The sequence below is a fragment of the Staurois parvus genome, unplaced genomic scaffold, assembly GCF_062004578.1.
Source record: "Staurois parvus isolate SC_StPar_1 unplaced genomic scaffold, SC_StPar_1.0 ptg003267l, whole genome shotgun sequence".
NCBI lineage: Eukaryota > Metazoa > Chordata > Amphibia > Anura > Ranidae > Staurois > Staurois parvus.
Genome location: NW_028321063.1, coordinates 952 through 17,305, shown reverse-complemented (window position 1 = coordinate 17,305; position 16,354 = coordinate 952). Strand labels below are relative to the sequence as shown.

Sequence of the window (16,354 nt, the reverse complement as noted above, 5' to 3'; positions counted from 1 at the left end):
TCACATTCTACAGTATAGTTTAGCAGTCCTCGGATGTGGTGGCTGTATGCGTTTCCTTTTTTTCAGCTGCTGATCCTGCCAGTAACACTTCCTGTCTGCACTCATTTCTCCATTGTATGGAAGGAGTCATGGGTGTCACTCAGCCTGGACCTCCATCTGCCTTTGTCTCCATTGCACGGTGGATCGATGGGGTGAGTAGTTTACACAATGAAAGGTTCTTTGCGGTTCCTCATCTCACAGGAGCTGACAAGGACGCTGCATTTGTGGCAGGATCAACAGGCTTTTTCTGTACTTGCTGAAAAAGGAAAAGTAATGCAGCCACCACATCCAAGCACCGGTAAGGTGCAATATATGAGTTTTGTGTTTGTTTGGCCCCGGTAGATGCAATGTTCAACGTTTTGGGGCCACGGAGAGCCCCCTTCAGTGACCGTTGCTTGTGCTGCTCATGCTTCACTCATGCCAGATTGAGGATCAGTGACTGGCCAAGTGGTCGGCAACGGATGAGAAGGACGACCCCAAAGCCTGGAACCACAATGTGGTCAGTGCCTGTGATGAACTCCAGGTGGTAAAATGACCACCTGACACTGGAGACCCCCACACTCTGACACCCTCACACGCCCGGAGCCGTCTCTGAGGTAGAAAGCGTTTATTTGTGAAAGATTTCTCCAGATACAATCAGCTTCTAGAATGACCCTGTAAGGTGAACCGACCCCCTGCGGGGCCAATCAGTGCCTCCCCGGCCCTCAGATCCTGAGGGGTAGAATTGGCGGTCCCTCGATCAAAAGACCAGTAAACCAAAAAAATGGTAAAAATCCCTTTCTCTGAGTTCATTGAAGGACACGGCCAATCTTCACGATGAAGGCCTCAATGTCCCCATGGCTTCACTCTCCCCTACAAAGTCCTTTGTCCCGTGGAATTGGTGGATCGTCACTACGGATGCCTCGTGTTTCTGGAGGGTTGTCCCTTCAGGGTACAGCTGGACAACGCCACGGCGGTCTTACATCAATCACCAAGGTGACACCAGAAGCTCGGCTGAGGCCTTGGAGGCATCTCAGGTTCTCAGTTGGGTGGAACTTCATGTCACAGCCATATCAGTAGCCCACATTCCAAGAGTAGACAACTGGCATGCAGACTATTTGAGGCGTCAGTGTGGATCGGTGGGAACGATCTCTACATCAGGAGATATTCCAACAAATTTGTCTGCCTGGGGAACACTGAACATGGATCTTCTCACATCCACCTGGAATGTTCCCAGGTTTCTGGTCAGGACTAGGGATCCCTTGGACAATGTGCTGGATGCTCTGGTGGCTCCATAGGACAGGCTCTCCCCAGTCTACATTTTCCCTCCTATGAAGCTCCCAGGTTTCTGGCCAGGACTAGGGATCTCTTGGACAATGCGTTGGATGCGCTGGTGGCTCCATGGGACAGTTACTCCTTTAATCTACACTTTCCCTCCTATGAAGCTCCCAGGTTTCTGGTCAGGACTAGGGATCTCTTGGACAATGCGTTGGATGCTCTGGTGGCTCCATAGGACAGGTTCTCCCTAGTCTACACTTTCCCTCCTATGAAGCTTCCAGGTTTCTGGCCAGGAGTAGGGATCCCTTGGACAATACGTTGGATGCTCTGGTGGCTCCAAGGGACAGGTTCTCCCTAGTCTACATTTTTCTTCCTATGAAGCTCCCAGGTTTTTGGCCAGGACTAGGGATCCCTTGGACAATACGTTGGATGCTCTGGTGGCTCCATAGGACAGGTACTCCCTAATCTACACTTGCCCTCCTATGAAGCTCCCAGGTTTCTGGCCAGGACTAGGGATCCCTTGGACAATGCGTTGGATGCTCTGGTGGCTCCATAGGACAGGTTCTCCCTAGTCTACATTTTTCTTCCTATGAAGCTCCCAGGTTTCTGGCCAGGACTAGGAATCCCTTGGACAATGCGTTGGATGCTCTGGTGGCTCCATAGGACAGGTTCTCCCTAGTCTACATTTTCCCTCCTATGAAGCTCCTATGTTTTTGACCAGGACTAGGGATCCCTTGGACAATGCGTTGGATGCTCTGGTGGCTCCATAAGACATGTACTCCCTAATCTACACTTGCCCTCCTATGAAGCTCCCAGGTTTCTGGCCAGGACTAGGGATCCCTTGGACAATGCGTTGGATGCTCTGGTGGCTCCATAGGACAGGTACTCCCTAATCTACACTTGCCCTCCTATGAAGCTCCCAAGTTTCTGGCCAGGACTAGGGATCCCTTGGACAATACGTTGGATGCTCTGGTGGCTCCATAGGACAGGTACTCCCTAATCTACACTTGCCCTCCTATGAAGCTCCCAGGTTTCTGGCCAGGACTAGGGATCCCTTGGACAATACGTTGGATGCTCTGGTGGCTCCATAGGACAGGTTCTCCCTAGTCTACATTTTTCTTCCTATGAAGCTCCCAGGTTTCTGGCCAGGACTAGGGATTCCTTGGACAATGCGTTGGATGCTCTGGTGGCTCCATGGGACAGGTTCTCCCTAATCCAAACTTTCCCTCCTATGAAGCTCCTTGTAGGGAATGGAGTGGGAGGGCATTTCAATGATTCGGCTTGCCCCGGATTGGCCGCGTTGAACCAATTCAATGGAAGAAAGGACTTCCTGGACAGGAGAACGGGACAGTGAAGCCACCAGGACACTGACACCTTGGTCATGAAGACTGGCTGTGTCCTTCAAGGAACTGAAAGAGAAATACAGATTAATAAACATCTCCGGAGTACCGCCGCCCAGTCCACCTTCTCCAATCAGCTAGAAGAAGACAAATGACGATGGTGATGTTCCTCCATGGAGTACGAGAGAGGAACCCGGCAGGAGAAACGTCACATATACCTCCTCCGCATAGGCTGCCCTATGATCTGCACTTACTGGCCCTTCAGTACCCAGATATGACCAAATCTGTTGGGTGTCAAATATAAGAAACGTTTTATCCGGGACTATAAAAGACAAAATCCGGGAACACAGAACGTCCTATACACGGTCAGATGGAGTCTCTGTATCGGTAGACCCTGTTATCCCGTCCGGTGAAGTCCTATACACCTGTACAGATTGTCACAATCACACGTCCGTTCTATGTACATAAAGTGACTTGTAGAAAAATAGACATTTCTGTAACAGTTCTGAAGCCGCCTGGCCGCCATGTGTCCGGTTTATGGCAGGGGGGGGGGGGGGGGGTGGGTGAGCTGCGGAGGATCCGGCGCCAGGCACAGGAGCGAGGCTGGCGAATCCCGTGCCTTTCTGCAGGATGAGTCTTCGTACCGCACAGCTCAGACCAGTTCGAGGAACAGCAGGGAGGGAGGTGACATCAGGAGAGTCCAATCATGCTGGACGCACAAGGATCATGTGATGGGGGCGGAGAGAAAGGCGGGCCCTGTGACCAAAAAAAAAGAGAATTTTGAAGAGTCAAATGTTCAGAGGTGATATCATCCTATCTGTGCATTAATATCGGTATGAAGGGTGTCAGACACCCGTTAGTATTGAACCCCTCACCCCCCACGGCAGGGGGCCCTCAATCCCAGCTGTCACTGACAGTTCAGGCATACAAGGTGTCGCAAGCATACACCCAGAGACTGACGCAGTCCTCCATTTTGTTAAGAAATCTCCATGTTGTCCCTCATTCTCCCCCCTTCCCTCTCTGTTCATACACATTGATATACGGCCTGTGTGTTAGGAGGGTCAAAGGCCGGGCGGGGCACAGCAGGGAGCCCAGAGCTATAAAACATTTTTGAGCCGAGCGCCTGGTTGTCTGAGGAAGCTGTGAAATACAGCACCTCGTAAAAGCTAACGCAAGCCTTCCCAGTAGTTCAAAGAGATTCCAGCTAAGCACAGCCCCGATAACACTTTTAAAATCCATTTTTTCCCTATGTCTCATATCTTGGAATATGAGAGACTTACGTAAAAACCAGGCATATCATCTGATTGGCCAAGAGGAGACGAACAGTTTGATAGGTCACTCTCCTTGGCCGGAAGACATAGGAAAGCAGAAAAGTAGATCTTGTGAACCATTCAGTGTAGAATTTCATATTTCATGTCTAATCAATCCTCAGACGTGTCTGCATAATAATCTACCCGCGGGTGGAATGTCACTTGTGCAGAGGGAAAGTTATGGGCCAAAATATGAACTAGAAGAGATTTTGGCTCTAGTTTAGGCCTACGCCCAGACCTTCCCGCCCTAAACTGGGTATTGGTCCTTGACGTCAGAGACACCCCCTGCTGGGGAACTACAAAATGAGATGTCAGGCCTAAAAGAGTAAGTTGAAGAATTCTCTTGTTTAACATCAGAACCAACTTGGAAGACCCGTGCCCTTTCGCTCTGAAACTTGGATCTGCTAACCCAGGACTTTGGCAAGTACTTTAACCCTCTAACTTCTTTCTGTTATCTCTTTGCTGTGCTGTTGGTCTCTGTATATTTATATATATATCTTAGTTACATCTTTTTCTGTAAATATTTTTATTGCACCCGTTTGACCTTTTAGTAATAAATCTTTCCTTCTGAAAGTGTTGAACTGTTTCTATAGCTCTGTATTGCAATTTATGAATTTCTGCCTCTAAAAAAAATGCTACTGTGTTTGTTTAACCCTCTGTATAACCGGCCTGTGGTGACCGTGTTATACAGGCGATTACCTCAACCATCATAGTGTTATTGCTGATATTGCCGAGTTTCCTCTTTCTCTGTACAAAAAGGAGGTGGTGGCAGTGTGGAGGGTTAATTGCGTAATTAACCTGACCCAGTAACAATCGCTCAGGCTGCCGGTGCATCGATTGTGGTCCAATTAGCTGGAAAATCGTTGTGCAGGGTGCAGCTGGGCGTAGCATTGTTACGCAAAGTGACATTGCGGTTTTAGATTGGCCAGTCCTGCGGTCATGAGTTTGGTGAGGTCAGGGGTCTGACGCTGCGTTCATCACACAAGGCTGGGGGCTCTCAATCCTGGCTGTCAATGACAGTTCAGGTATGCACGGCTGGGGGAGGGAGGTCTCAATCCTGGCTGTCACTGACTGCTCAGGTATGCACGTCTTGGGGGAGGGAGGTCTCAATCCTGGCTGTCACTGACTGCTCAGGTATGCACATCTTGGGGGAAGGAGGTCTCAATCCTGGCTGTCACTGACTGCTCTCAACCCCAGGTGTCACTGACAGCTCAGGTACCACCAATGGTTGGGAATCAGAGTGGTTCCAAATAATATGATCCCTATATCAGCTGTTCAGCTAGCGATCAAAAGGGCCTTCAGATACCTCTGCGGCCTGAAGGGGGCAGTGTGCATTTGTTCATTACCAATAATGTCAGAAACAATTACAGTATTAAAAAAAGAAAAACTGTTTTTGCACATTTTCAATCCTCAAAAAAACAAAAAAGGGTTAATGCCAATTCAATAGACACATATGGACGCCGCCCAATTGTACCCGGGAATCTAAACTTCGATGAGTGCGCCCCGCTTTTCTGGGGTATTCAGTATATCAGACTCCTGTGATACCCCCAATAAGTGCTCCCCGCTTTTTGGGGGTATTCAGTATACTTATTGGGGTATCACAAGAGTCTGTTATACAGAATACTCCCGAAAAGCGGGGCGCACTTATTGGGGGTATCACAGGAGTCTGATATACTGAATACAACCGAAAAGCGGGGCGCACTTATTGGGGGGTAACAGGAGTCTTATATACTGAATACCCCCGAAAAGCGGGGCGCACTTATTGAGGATATCACAGGAGTCTGATATACTGAATACCCCCTGAAAAGCGGGGCACACTTATTGGTGGGGTATCAAGTCTAGCAGGATACGTCAGCAGAATGGCACAGAAGGGATGCAGAGCACTAGGGGAAAGCTCAGAGAGGAGACACATCTAGCAGTCAGTAAAACGAGTGTCCCAATCAGCACAAGACTTCATCCAGGGGTCCCGGGGAATCATCCAGGGGTCCCGGGAAGTGGAGAACCACCATCACAGTGAACCAAACGTATATAGGCGCTAGCACGTGATATGGTTAGAAGCTGGTGGACACCTGACCATCACACCCATATGACTTAGTTGAAGATCCCATTCCAAAATCATGCCCATTACTATGGAGTCATCCTTCCCATGGCCATGAATATGGAGTCATCCCTCCCATGGCCATGAATATGGAGTCATCCCTCCCATTGGCCATGAATATGGAGTCATCCCTCCCATTGGCCATGAATATTGAGTCATCCTTCCCATGGCCATGAATATGGAGTCATCCCTCCCATGGCCATGAATATGGAGTCATCCCTCCCATGGCCATGAATATGGAGTCATCCCTCCCATGGCCATGAATATGGAGTCATCCCTCCCATGGCCATGAATATGGAGTCATCCCTCCCCTTGGCCATGAATATGGAGTCATCCCTCCCCTTGGCCATGAATATGGAGTCATCCCTCCCCTTGGCCATGAATATGGAGTCATCCCTCCCATGGCCATGAATAGGGAGTCATCCCTCCCATGGCCATGAATAGGGAGTCATCCCTCCCATGGCCATGAATAGGGAGTCATCCCTCCCATGGCCATGAATAGGGAGTCATCCCTCCCCTTGGCCATGAATATGGAGTCATCCCTCCCCTTGGCCATGAATATGGAGTCATCCCTCCCCTTGGCCATGAATATGGAGTCATCCCTCCCCTTGGCCATGAATATGGAGTCATCCCTCCCCTTGGCCATGAATATGGAGTCATCCCTCCCATGGCCATGAATATGGAGTCATCCCTCCCATGGCCATGAATATGGAGTCATCCCTCCCATGGCCATGAATAGGGAGTCATCCCTCCCCTTGGCCATGAACAGGGAGTCATCCTTCCCATGGCCATGAATACGGAGTCATCCCTCCCATGGCCATGAATACGGAGTCATCCCTCCCATGGCCATGAATAGGGAGTCATCCCTCCCATGGCCATAAATAGGGAGTCATCCCTCCCATGGCCATAAATAGGGAGTCATCCCTCCCATGGCCATGAGTATAGCGTCGCCCCCCTTTGTGGCAAGAATATCCACCACTCATCTAGGAAGGCTTTCCTCAAGAGAGTGTCTGTTGGAATTTGTGCCCATTTGTGGGGTCAGGTACTCTTTCTGGGAAGGATTTCCTCAAGATTTTGGAGGTTGTCTCTGGGAATTTGTGAGGTCGGGTGCTGATGTTGGATGAGAAGACCTGGCTCACCATCGGAGTTCCAGTTCATCCCAAATGTCTTCAGTAGGCTTGAGGCCGGGGCTCTGTGCAGGACACTGAAGTTCCTCCACACCAGACTGGTCATCCATGTCTTTATGGAGCTGGCTTTCTGCACCTGACCATCACACCTCAAAAACCATGAACCCTTTGTATCCATAACAACCATCGCTCTTTCTGGGGAGGCTTTCCTCAAGATTGTGGAGGGTGTCTGTGGGAATTTGTGCCCATTTGTAAGGTCAGATACTGATGTTGGATGAGGAGACCTGGCTCACCATCAGCGTTCCAGTTCATCCCAAAGGTATTCAGTAGGGTTGAGGTCAGGGCACTGTACAGGACTCAAGAGTTCCTCCATACCAGACTGGTCATCCATGTCTTTATGGAGCTGGCTTTGTGCACAGGGGCACCGTCATGCTGGAACAGAAAAGGGTCTTCACCCAACTGTTACCACAAGGTTGAGCTGTTGGCCATCCTATTCTATAACCATGGCCAGTAATATGGCGTTGGTCCCACTTTGTGGCTATAACATCCTCCACTCTTCTGGGGAGGCTTTCCTCAAGATTTTGGAGGTTGTCTGTGGGAATTTGTGCCCATTTGTGAGGTCAGATACTGATGTTGGATGAGAAGACCTGGCTCACCGTTGGTGTTCCAGTTCATCCCAAAGGTGTTCAGTAGGGTTGGGGTCGGGGCTTTGTACAGTACACTCATGTTCTTCCACACCAAACTGGCCAAACCATGTCTTTATGGAGCTGGCTTTGTACATGGGGGACAGTCATGGTGGAAAAGAAAAGGGTCTTCACCAAACTGTTACCACAAGGTTGAGCTGTTGGCCATCCTATTCTACAATCATGGCCAATAATATGGCGTTGGTCCCACTTTGCGTCTATAACATCCTCCACTCGTCTGGGGAAGCTTTCCACAAGATTGTGGAGGGTGTCTGTGGGAATTCATGCCCATTTGTGAGGTCAGATACTGATGTTGGATGAGGAGACCTGGCTCACCATTGGTGTTCCAGTTCATCCCAAATATGTTCAGTAGGGTTCAGGTCAGGGCTCTGTACAGGACTCTCGAGTTCCTCCATGCCAGACTGGTCATCCATATCTGTATGGAGCTGGTCTTGTACACAAGGGCAAAGTCATGATGGAACAGATAAGGGTCTTCACCCAACTGTTACCACAAGGTTGAGCTGTTGGCCATCCTATTCTATAACCATGGCCAATAATATGGCGTTGGTCCCACTTTGTGGCTATAACATCCTCCACTCTTCTGGGGAGGCTTTCCTCAAGATTTTGGAGGTTGTCTGTGGGAATTTGTGCCCATTTGTGAGGTCACATACTGATGTTGGATGAGAAGACCTGGCTCACCATTGGTGTTCCAGTTCATCCCAAGGTGTTCAGTAGGGTTGAGGTTGGGGCTCTGTACAGGACTCTCGAGTTCCTCCATACCAGACTGGTCATCCATGTCTTTATGGATTTGGCTTTGTGCACAGGGGCACCATCATGGTGGAACAGAAAAGGGTCTTCACCAAATTGTTACCACAAGGTTGGAAGAGCACAACTGTCTCCAATGTCTGTGTATGATGGAGTATTACCAGGACCCCTCACTGGAGACACCTGAGCTCCATCGTTTGGAGGGGGTCCACTAATATCTGTTCCTTTTACCGCACCCTTCACTGAGTGAGTATATACCATAAGAAGGCCACCCGCCATGTCTTAGCTGCTCTGAGTGGCACAGAGTATAGATGGCGTATTGGAAGCCTCCTCTGCCACGCCGATGGCCTTCTATTGGAATCATGTTCATGGAGCAGCGCCCCCTGTGGAGATAAAGGAACAAGTGTTCAGGAAATAGCAACACAATCCAAGAAGTTTCAGCTTCGGCCTACGTGACCTGTGACCTCTCGCAGGTACTCACCAACACTTTGGACACCAGCACTGCCCTCCCCATCTGCGGCTGGTCTGGTTGTCGTGGCCCCCGGCCGGTGTCCCTCCAGGCTATTGTTAATGTTTTGTAAACCCTCTGAGATTGTCGGTGATTTCCTCCCGGTGTTGTGAGATCTGCAGATCCCCCTTTATGTTCTGTCTCTTCCAATAAAATGCTTGTGTGAGGTCACAATCACGCCCCGTTCCCTCGCCCTTCATGTCCAGCAATGGTGGTCACTGCGGCCATTCACGTCTCTGGAGGACAAGAGGACAGGTTGAGTGGAAACCTTCGATCGGAGAGCTACCAGTTCTGCTCATACACGATGTTCCTGAATCTCAGTTACTGTCCAACTTGTCAATTCCCAGTCATTTCCTGTTCCAGGGTGACAACGGTCAGTGTAGTGTACCTATGGAGGCGCAGCGTTGTCACCCTAGAGCAGGACTACACAATGCCCAAGATGGGGCCCAATGAGATGAGCCGGCCTTGCCCTCCCATACATTACCATGAGGGGACGTGCTTTTGAACCACCAGCTCCCGCCTCGCCTCTGCCCGCTGGGGGTATTCGGTGGGGTAAACGTTGGTACTCCTTTCAGGAGCTTCTCCAGACCACTGATGTGTTCATTCATGGTGGGGATTCCTGGAGGAGACACAATCATACAGGATGTGAGATGTCGGCAGCCACAACCCCGGCAGACCATCCGCACCAATATCGCCTCACCTCCTCTGCGGGCTCCGGAGGGCCCCGGGTCCAGCGGCCTGTCTGCGCCGACTCGCTGTGTTCTGGTTGCGGTGATGGGCGCTCTGCGCTTCCTGTCTGAAGGAGCTTTATGTGGACTGGCTGAGAGCAGAGAAACTAGACAAAGGTGGACATGTTAGAGCCTCCGAGAGATAATACAGAACCCTAAAACCAAGAAAGTTCCCGGTGGGGTGGTGGGTGTCAGTCATGTGATTAGTTCCCGGTGGGGTGGTGGGTGTCGGTCGGTGTCAGTCATGTGATTAGTTCCCGAAGGGGTGGTGGGTGTCGGTCGGTGTCAGTGATGTCATTAGTTCCCGGTGGGGTGGTGGGTGTCGGTCGGTGTCAGTGATGTCATTAGTTCCCGGTGGGGTGGTGGATGTCGGTCGGTGTCAGTGATGTCATTAGTTCCCGGTGGGGTGGTGGGTGTCGGTCGGTGTCAGTGATGTCATTAGTTCCCGGTGGGGTGGTGGGTGTCGGTCGGTCAGTGATGTCATTAGTTCCCGGTGGGGTGGTGGGTGTCGGTCGGTGTCAGTGATGTCAGTTCCCACTGTGGTGGTGGGTGTCAGTGATGTCATTAGTTCCCGGTGGGGTGGTGGGTGTCAGTCGGTGTCAGTGAAGTGGCGTTCCTCCCCCGGAAAGAGGGGGCTTCTGGGTAAATCTTTATGTAGCAGTCCTGAATGAAGTCATTGCACCCAGTGTTCCAAAGCAATGCATCACATGGCCCATGACTCCTCCTCCAGGTCTGAGATCAGAAGGTGTCACTCCAGGAGACCCCACAGGCTTGCTTGATGTTCCCAGAGGGACCTGATTGGGGGCTGCTGAGGGGTAGCGGGAACCGATTGGGGGCTGCTGAGGGGTAGCGGGAACCGATTGGGGGCTGCTGAGGGGTAGCGGGAACCGATTGGGGGCTGCTGAGGGGTAGCGGGACCTGATTGGGGGCTGCTGAGGGGTGGCGGGACCTGATTGGGGGCTGCTGAGGGGTGGCGGGACCTGATTGGGGGCTGCTGAGGGGTGGCGGAACCTGATTGGGGGCTGCTGAGGGGTGGCGGAACCTGATTGGGGGCTGCTGAGGGGTGGCGGAAACTGATTGGGGGCTGCTGAGGGGTGGCGGAAACTGATTGGGGGCTGCTGAGGGTGGCAGGACCTGATTGGGGGCTGCTGAGGGGTGGCGGAACCTGATTGGGGGCTGCTGAGGGGTGGCGGAACCTGATTGGGGGCTGCTGAGGGGTGGCGGAACCTGATTGGGGGCTGCTGAGGGGTGGCGGAACCTGATTGGGGGCTGCTGAGGGGTGGCGGAAACTGATTGGGGGCTGCTGAGGGGTGGCGGAACCTGATTGGGGGCTGCTGAGGGTGGCGGGACTTGGTCGCACAGCACTGGGGGACTATCGTGGGTTTGAGCGGTCCCATGGTGTCACCATCTCCAGCTTTCTATTCCCCGCCCTCTTACCGGGATGAGATTTCCTGGCAGCCTCTGAGGAACTCGGTCTTTTGTGCCTGATCGGCGCCTCCTCCTCCTCCGTCAGATCGATGAGCTGGGAGCTGGCGGGGGCCCTGGTCCGGCCCCCTGTTGGCTTCACAGCCTGGCCGCTGGATGAATCCGGGGCCCGGTCTGTTACGTGGAAAGACATTTTCGTTACGGAAAGTTCCGGATCTACTGAAGTATTACAGGACACATGATATATGAACAGAAATAAGGACCGCCCACGAGGTACAAATCTCATCCAGCAGATGGAGGAAGCATTTACCATTCCTGACGCTCTGCTTGTCCTGATTGGGTGTCCTGGCTTTGGCGCCCGCTGGCTGCTCCTCCTCCTGTGTCAGGTCTATACATTGGCCGCTGGGTCTAAGAGGATTCCTGTGCGGAGTGTTAGGTGGCCCCTGAGAGCGCGCGGAGTCACTGTGGACTGCAGGACACAAATATACAAAATGAGACCCGAGAGGGACACAGAAAGCCCCTCCCCCAACATGCACCAGAATGAAGCAGGCAGTGTATGGGCGGCACGGGTCCTGGGGGCCCGACTGACCTTCACTTTGCTCACATCTCCTCCTCACTCCGGGGTCCGGCTCGCCCACACTGGACGGGTTACTGGACGCCGTGGCCGGGCTGACACAGCTGCTGTCGGTGACACCGTTACCCACCTTCTTCAGCCCACAGATGGAGGAACAGGAGGTGTCTGCAAGGAGAGAACACATCATTGACACGCCATAGCACTGACACCATACGGGACCCAGCTGGGGCCCGACACACCGAGACAAGGACTGACACCAAACAGGACCCAACCGGGGCCCAACACACCGAGACAAGGACTGACACCAAACAGGACCCAGCCGGGGCCTGACACACCGAGACAAGGACTGACACCAAACAGGACCCAGCCGGGGCCCGAGACAAGGACTGACACCATACAGGACCCAGCCGGGGCCCGACACACCAAGACCAGGACTGACACCAAACAGGACCCAACCGGGGCCTGACACACCGAGACAAGGATTGACACCAAACAGGACCCAGCCGGGGCCTGACACACCGAGACAAGGACTGACACCAAACAGGACCCAGCCGGGGCCCGAGACAAGGACTGACACCAAACAGGACCCAACCGGGGCCCAACACACCGAGACAAGGACTGACACCAAACAGGACCCAGCCGGGGCCTGACACACCGAGACAAGGACTGACACCAAACAGGACCCAGCCGGGGCCCGACATACCGAGACAAGGACTGACACCACAAAGGACCCAGCCGGGGCCCTACACACTGAGACAAGGACTGACACCAAACAGGACCCAACTGGGGCCCTACACACCGAGACAAGGACTGACACCAAACAGGACCCAGCCGGGGCCCGAGACAAGGACTGACACCATACAGGACCCAGCCGGGGCCCGAGACAAGGACTGACACCAAACAGGACCCAACTGGGGCCCGACACACCGAGACAAGGACTGACACCATAAAGGACCCAACCAGGGCCTGACATACCGAGACAAGGACTGACACCAAACAGGACCCAACCGGGGCCCGACACACCGAGACAAGGATTGACACCAAACAGGACCCAGCCGGGGCCCGACACACCGAGACAAGGACTGACACCAAACAGGACCCAGCCGGGGCCCGAGACAAGGACTGACACCATACAGGACCCAGCCGGGGCCCGACACACCAAGACCAGGACTGACACCAAACAGGACCCAACCGGGGCCCGACACACCGAGACAAGGACTGACACCAAACAGGACCCAGCCGGGGCCCGACATACCGAGACAAGGACTGACACCACAAAGGACCCAGCCGGGGCCCGACACACCGAGACAAGGACTGACACCATACAGGACCCAGCCGGGGCCCGACACACCGAGACAAGGACTGACACCAAACAGGACCCAGCCGGGGCCTGACACACCGAGACAAGGACTGACACCAAACAGGACCCAGCCGGGGCCCGAGACAAGGACTGACACCATACAGGACCCAGCCGGGGCCCGACATACCGAGACAAGGACTGACACCATACGGGACCCAGCTGGGGCCCTACACACCAAGACCAGGACTGACACCAAACAGGACCCAACCGGGGCCCGACACACCGAGACAAGGACTGACACCAAACAGGACCCAGCCGGGGCCTGACATACCGAGACAAGGACTGACACCAAACAGGACCCAGCCGGGGCCCGAGACAAGGACTGACACCATACAGGACCCAGCCGGGGCCCGACACACCAAGACCAGGACTGACACCAAACAGGACCCAACCGGGGCCCGACACACCGAGACAAGGACTGACACCAAACAGGACCCAGCCGGGGCCTGACACACCGCGACAAGGACTGACACCAAACAGGACCCAGCCGGGGCCCGAGACAAGGACTGACACCATACAGGACCCAGCCGGGGCCCTACACACCGAGACAAGGACTGACACCACAAAGGACCCAGCCGGGGCCCTACACACCGAGACAAGGATTGACACCAAACAGGACCCAACTGGGGCCCTACACACCGAGACAAGGACTGACACCATACAGGACCCAGCTGGGGCCCGACACACCGAGACAAGGACTGACACCATAAAGGGCCCGACATACCGGGACAAGGACTGACACCATAAAGGGCCCGACATACCGGGACAAGGACTGACACCATAAAGGACCCAACCGGGGCCCGACACACCGAGACAAGGACTGACACCATACAGGACCCAACCGGGGCCCAACACACCGAGACAAGGACTGACACCATAAAGGACCCAACCGGGGCCCGACATACCGGGACAAGGACTGACACCATAAAGGACCCATCCGGGGCCCCACATACTGCGACAAGGACTGACACCATAAAGGACCCATCCTGGGCCCGGCATACCATGACAAGGACTGACACCATAAAGGACCCATCTGGGGCCCCACATACCGGGACAAGGACTGAGACCATAAAGGACCCATCCGGGGCCCCACATACCGGGACAAGGACTGAGACCCTAAAGGACCCATCCGGGGCCCCACACACCGGGACAAGGACTGACACCATACAGGACCCAGCCGGGACCCGACACACTGAGACAAGGACTGACACCATACAGGACCCAACCGGGGCCCAACACACCGAGACCAAGGACTGACACCATAAAGGACCCAACCGGGGCCCGACATACCGGGACAAGGACTGACACCATAAAGGACCCATCCGGGGCCCCACATACTGGGACAAGGACTGACACCATAAAGGACCCATCCGGGGCCCCACATACCGGGACAAGGACTGACACCATAAAGGACCCATCCGGGGGGCCCCACATACCGGGACAAGGACTGACACCATAAAGGACCCATCCGGGGCCCCACATACCGGGACAAGGACTGAGACCATAAAGGACCCATCCGGGGCCCCACATACCGGGACAAGGACTGAGACCATAAAGGACCCATCCGGGGCCCCACATGCCGGGACAAGGACTGAGACCATAAAGGACCCATCCGGGGCCCCACATGCCGGGACAATGCCTACAACTACTTGTGTTGATCAGTATCAATGTGGTTTACGGTTTCCTGGGGCACAGAGGCATTGTGGGAAACAAAGATGGCTCCGCCCAGGATACGGACATGACCCCCGGGTAACAAGGAATCTGATTGGATGAAATGGTGGAATGTCCAGGAAGGCGGGAAGGTGTCAGTGTCCTCACCCGGGGCCGGCTGATCGATCTTCCTCCTCGTACAAATCTCTGCGGCGCCCTCACTGGCCGATGTGCTGACTGCAGAGAACGGACTGACGCAGCCCAGGTCACAGAAGCATTCACCACCTTCTGCAGGCCGCTGAGGGCCGAGTATGAGGAGTCTGAGGGGAGAGAGCAGACACATTGGGGGGCTACAACTGGAGAGGGGGGGGGGCGGAGCTACAACTGGAGATGGGGGGGGGGCCACAACTGGGAGATGGGGGGGGGCGGAGCTACAACTGGAGATGGGGGGGGGCACAACTGGAGATGGGGGGGGCCACAACTGGAGATGGGGGGGGGCTACAACTGGAGATGGGGGGGCGGAGCTACAACTGGAGAGGGGGGCGGAGCTACAAACTGGAGAGGGGGGGCGGAGCTACAACTGGAGAGGGGGGGCGGAGCTACAACTGGAGATGGGGGGGCCACAACTGGAGATGGGGGGGGGCCACAACTGGAGATGGGGGGGGCCACAACTGGAGATGGGGGGGGGGCACAACTGGAGATGGGGGGGGGGGCCACAACTGGAGATGGGGGGGCGCTACAACTGGAGATGGGGGGGGCCACAACTGGAGATGGGGGGGGCCACAACTGGAGATGGGGGGGGGCGCTACAACTGGAGATGGGGGGGGGGCGCTACAACTGGAGATGGGGGGGGGGCGCTACAACTGGAGATGGGGGGCGGCGGCGCTACAACTGGAGATAGGGGGGGGGCGGCGCTACAACTGGAGATGGGGGGGGGGCGCTACAACTGGAGATTGGGGGGGTGCGCTACAACTGGAGATGGGGGCGCTACAACTGGAGATGGGGGGGGCGCTACAACTGGAGATGGGGGGGGCTCTACAACTGGAGATGGGGGGGGGTGCTACAACTGGAGATGGGGGGGCGGCGCTACAACTGGAGATAGGGGGGGGGGGGGGGGCGGCGCTACAACTGGAGATAGGGGGGGGGGCGGCGCTACAACTGGAGATAGGGGGGGGGCGGCGCTACAACTGGAGATGGGGGGGGGGGGACTACAACTGGAGACGTGTGGGGTGGGGGGGACTACTACAACTGGAGACGTGTGTGGGGGGGGGACTAAAACTGGAGACGTGTGTGGGGGGGGGACTACAACTGGAGACGTGTGTGGGGGGGGGCTACAACTTGAGACATGGTGGGGGGGGCGCTACAACTGGAGACATGGGGGGGCGCTACAACTGGAGACATGGTGGGGGGGGGGCGCTACAACTGGAGACATGGTGGGGGGGGGCGCTATAACTGGAGACATGGTGGGGGGGGCGCTATAACTGGAGACA

General features: G+C 54.7%; 1 protein-coding gene across 1 annotated transcript; it reads right to left on the bottom strand.

The window, feature by feature from the left end:
- Nucleotides 1-631: 631 nt before the first annotated feature.
- On the bottom strand, nt 632-15,184 carry LOC149428392 (uncharacterized; the record flags this gene model as incomplete). Its single annotated transcript, XM_089667468.1, has 9 exons — nt 632-3,392; nt 8,878-9,002; nt 9,101-9,363; nt 9,612-9,746; nt 9,828-9,962; nt 11,293-11,454; nt 11,591-11,749; nt 11,870-12,019; nt 15,033-15,184. Coding segments are annotated over 7 exons (901 nt in total), but the record flags the coding sequence as incomplete, so codon positions are not given.
- Between the last annotated feature and the right edge of the window lie 1,170 nt (nt 15,185-16,354).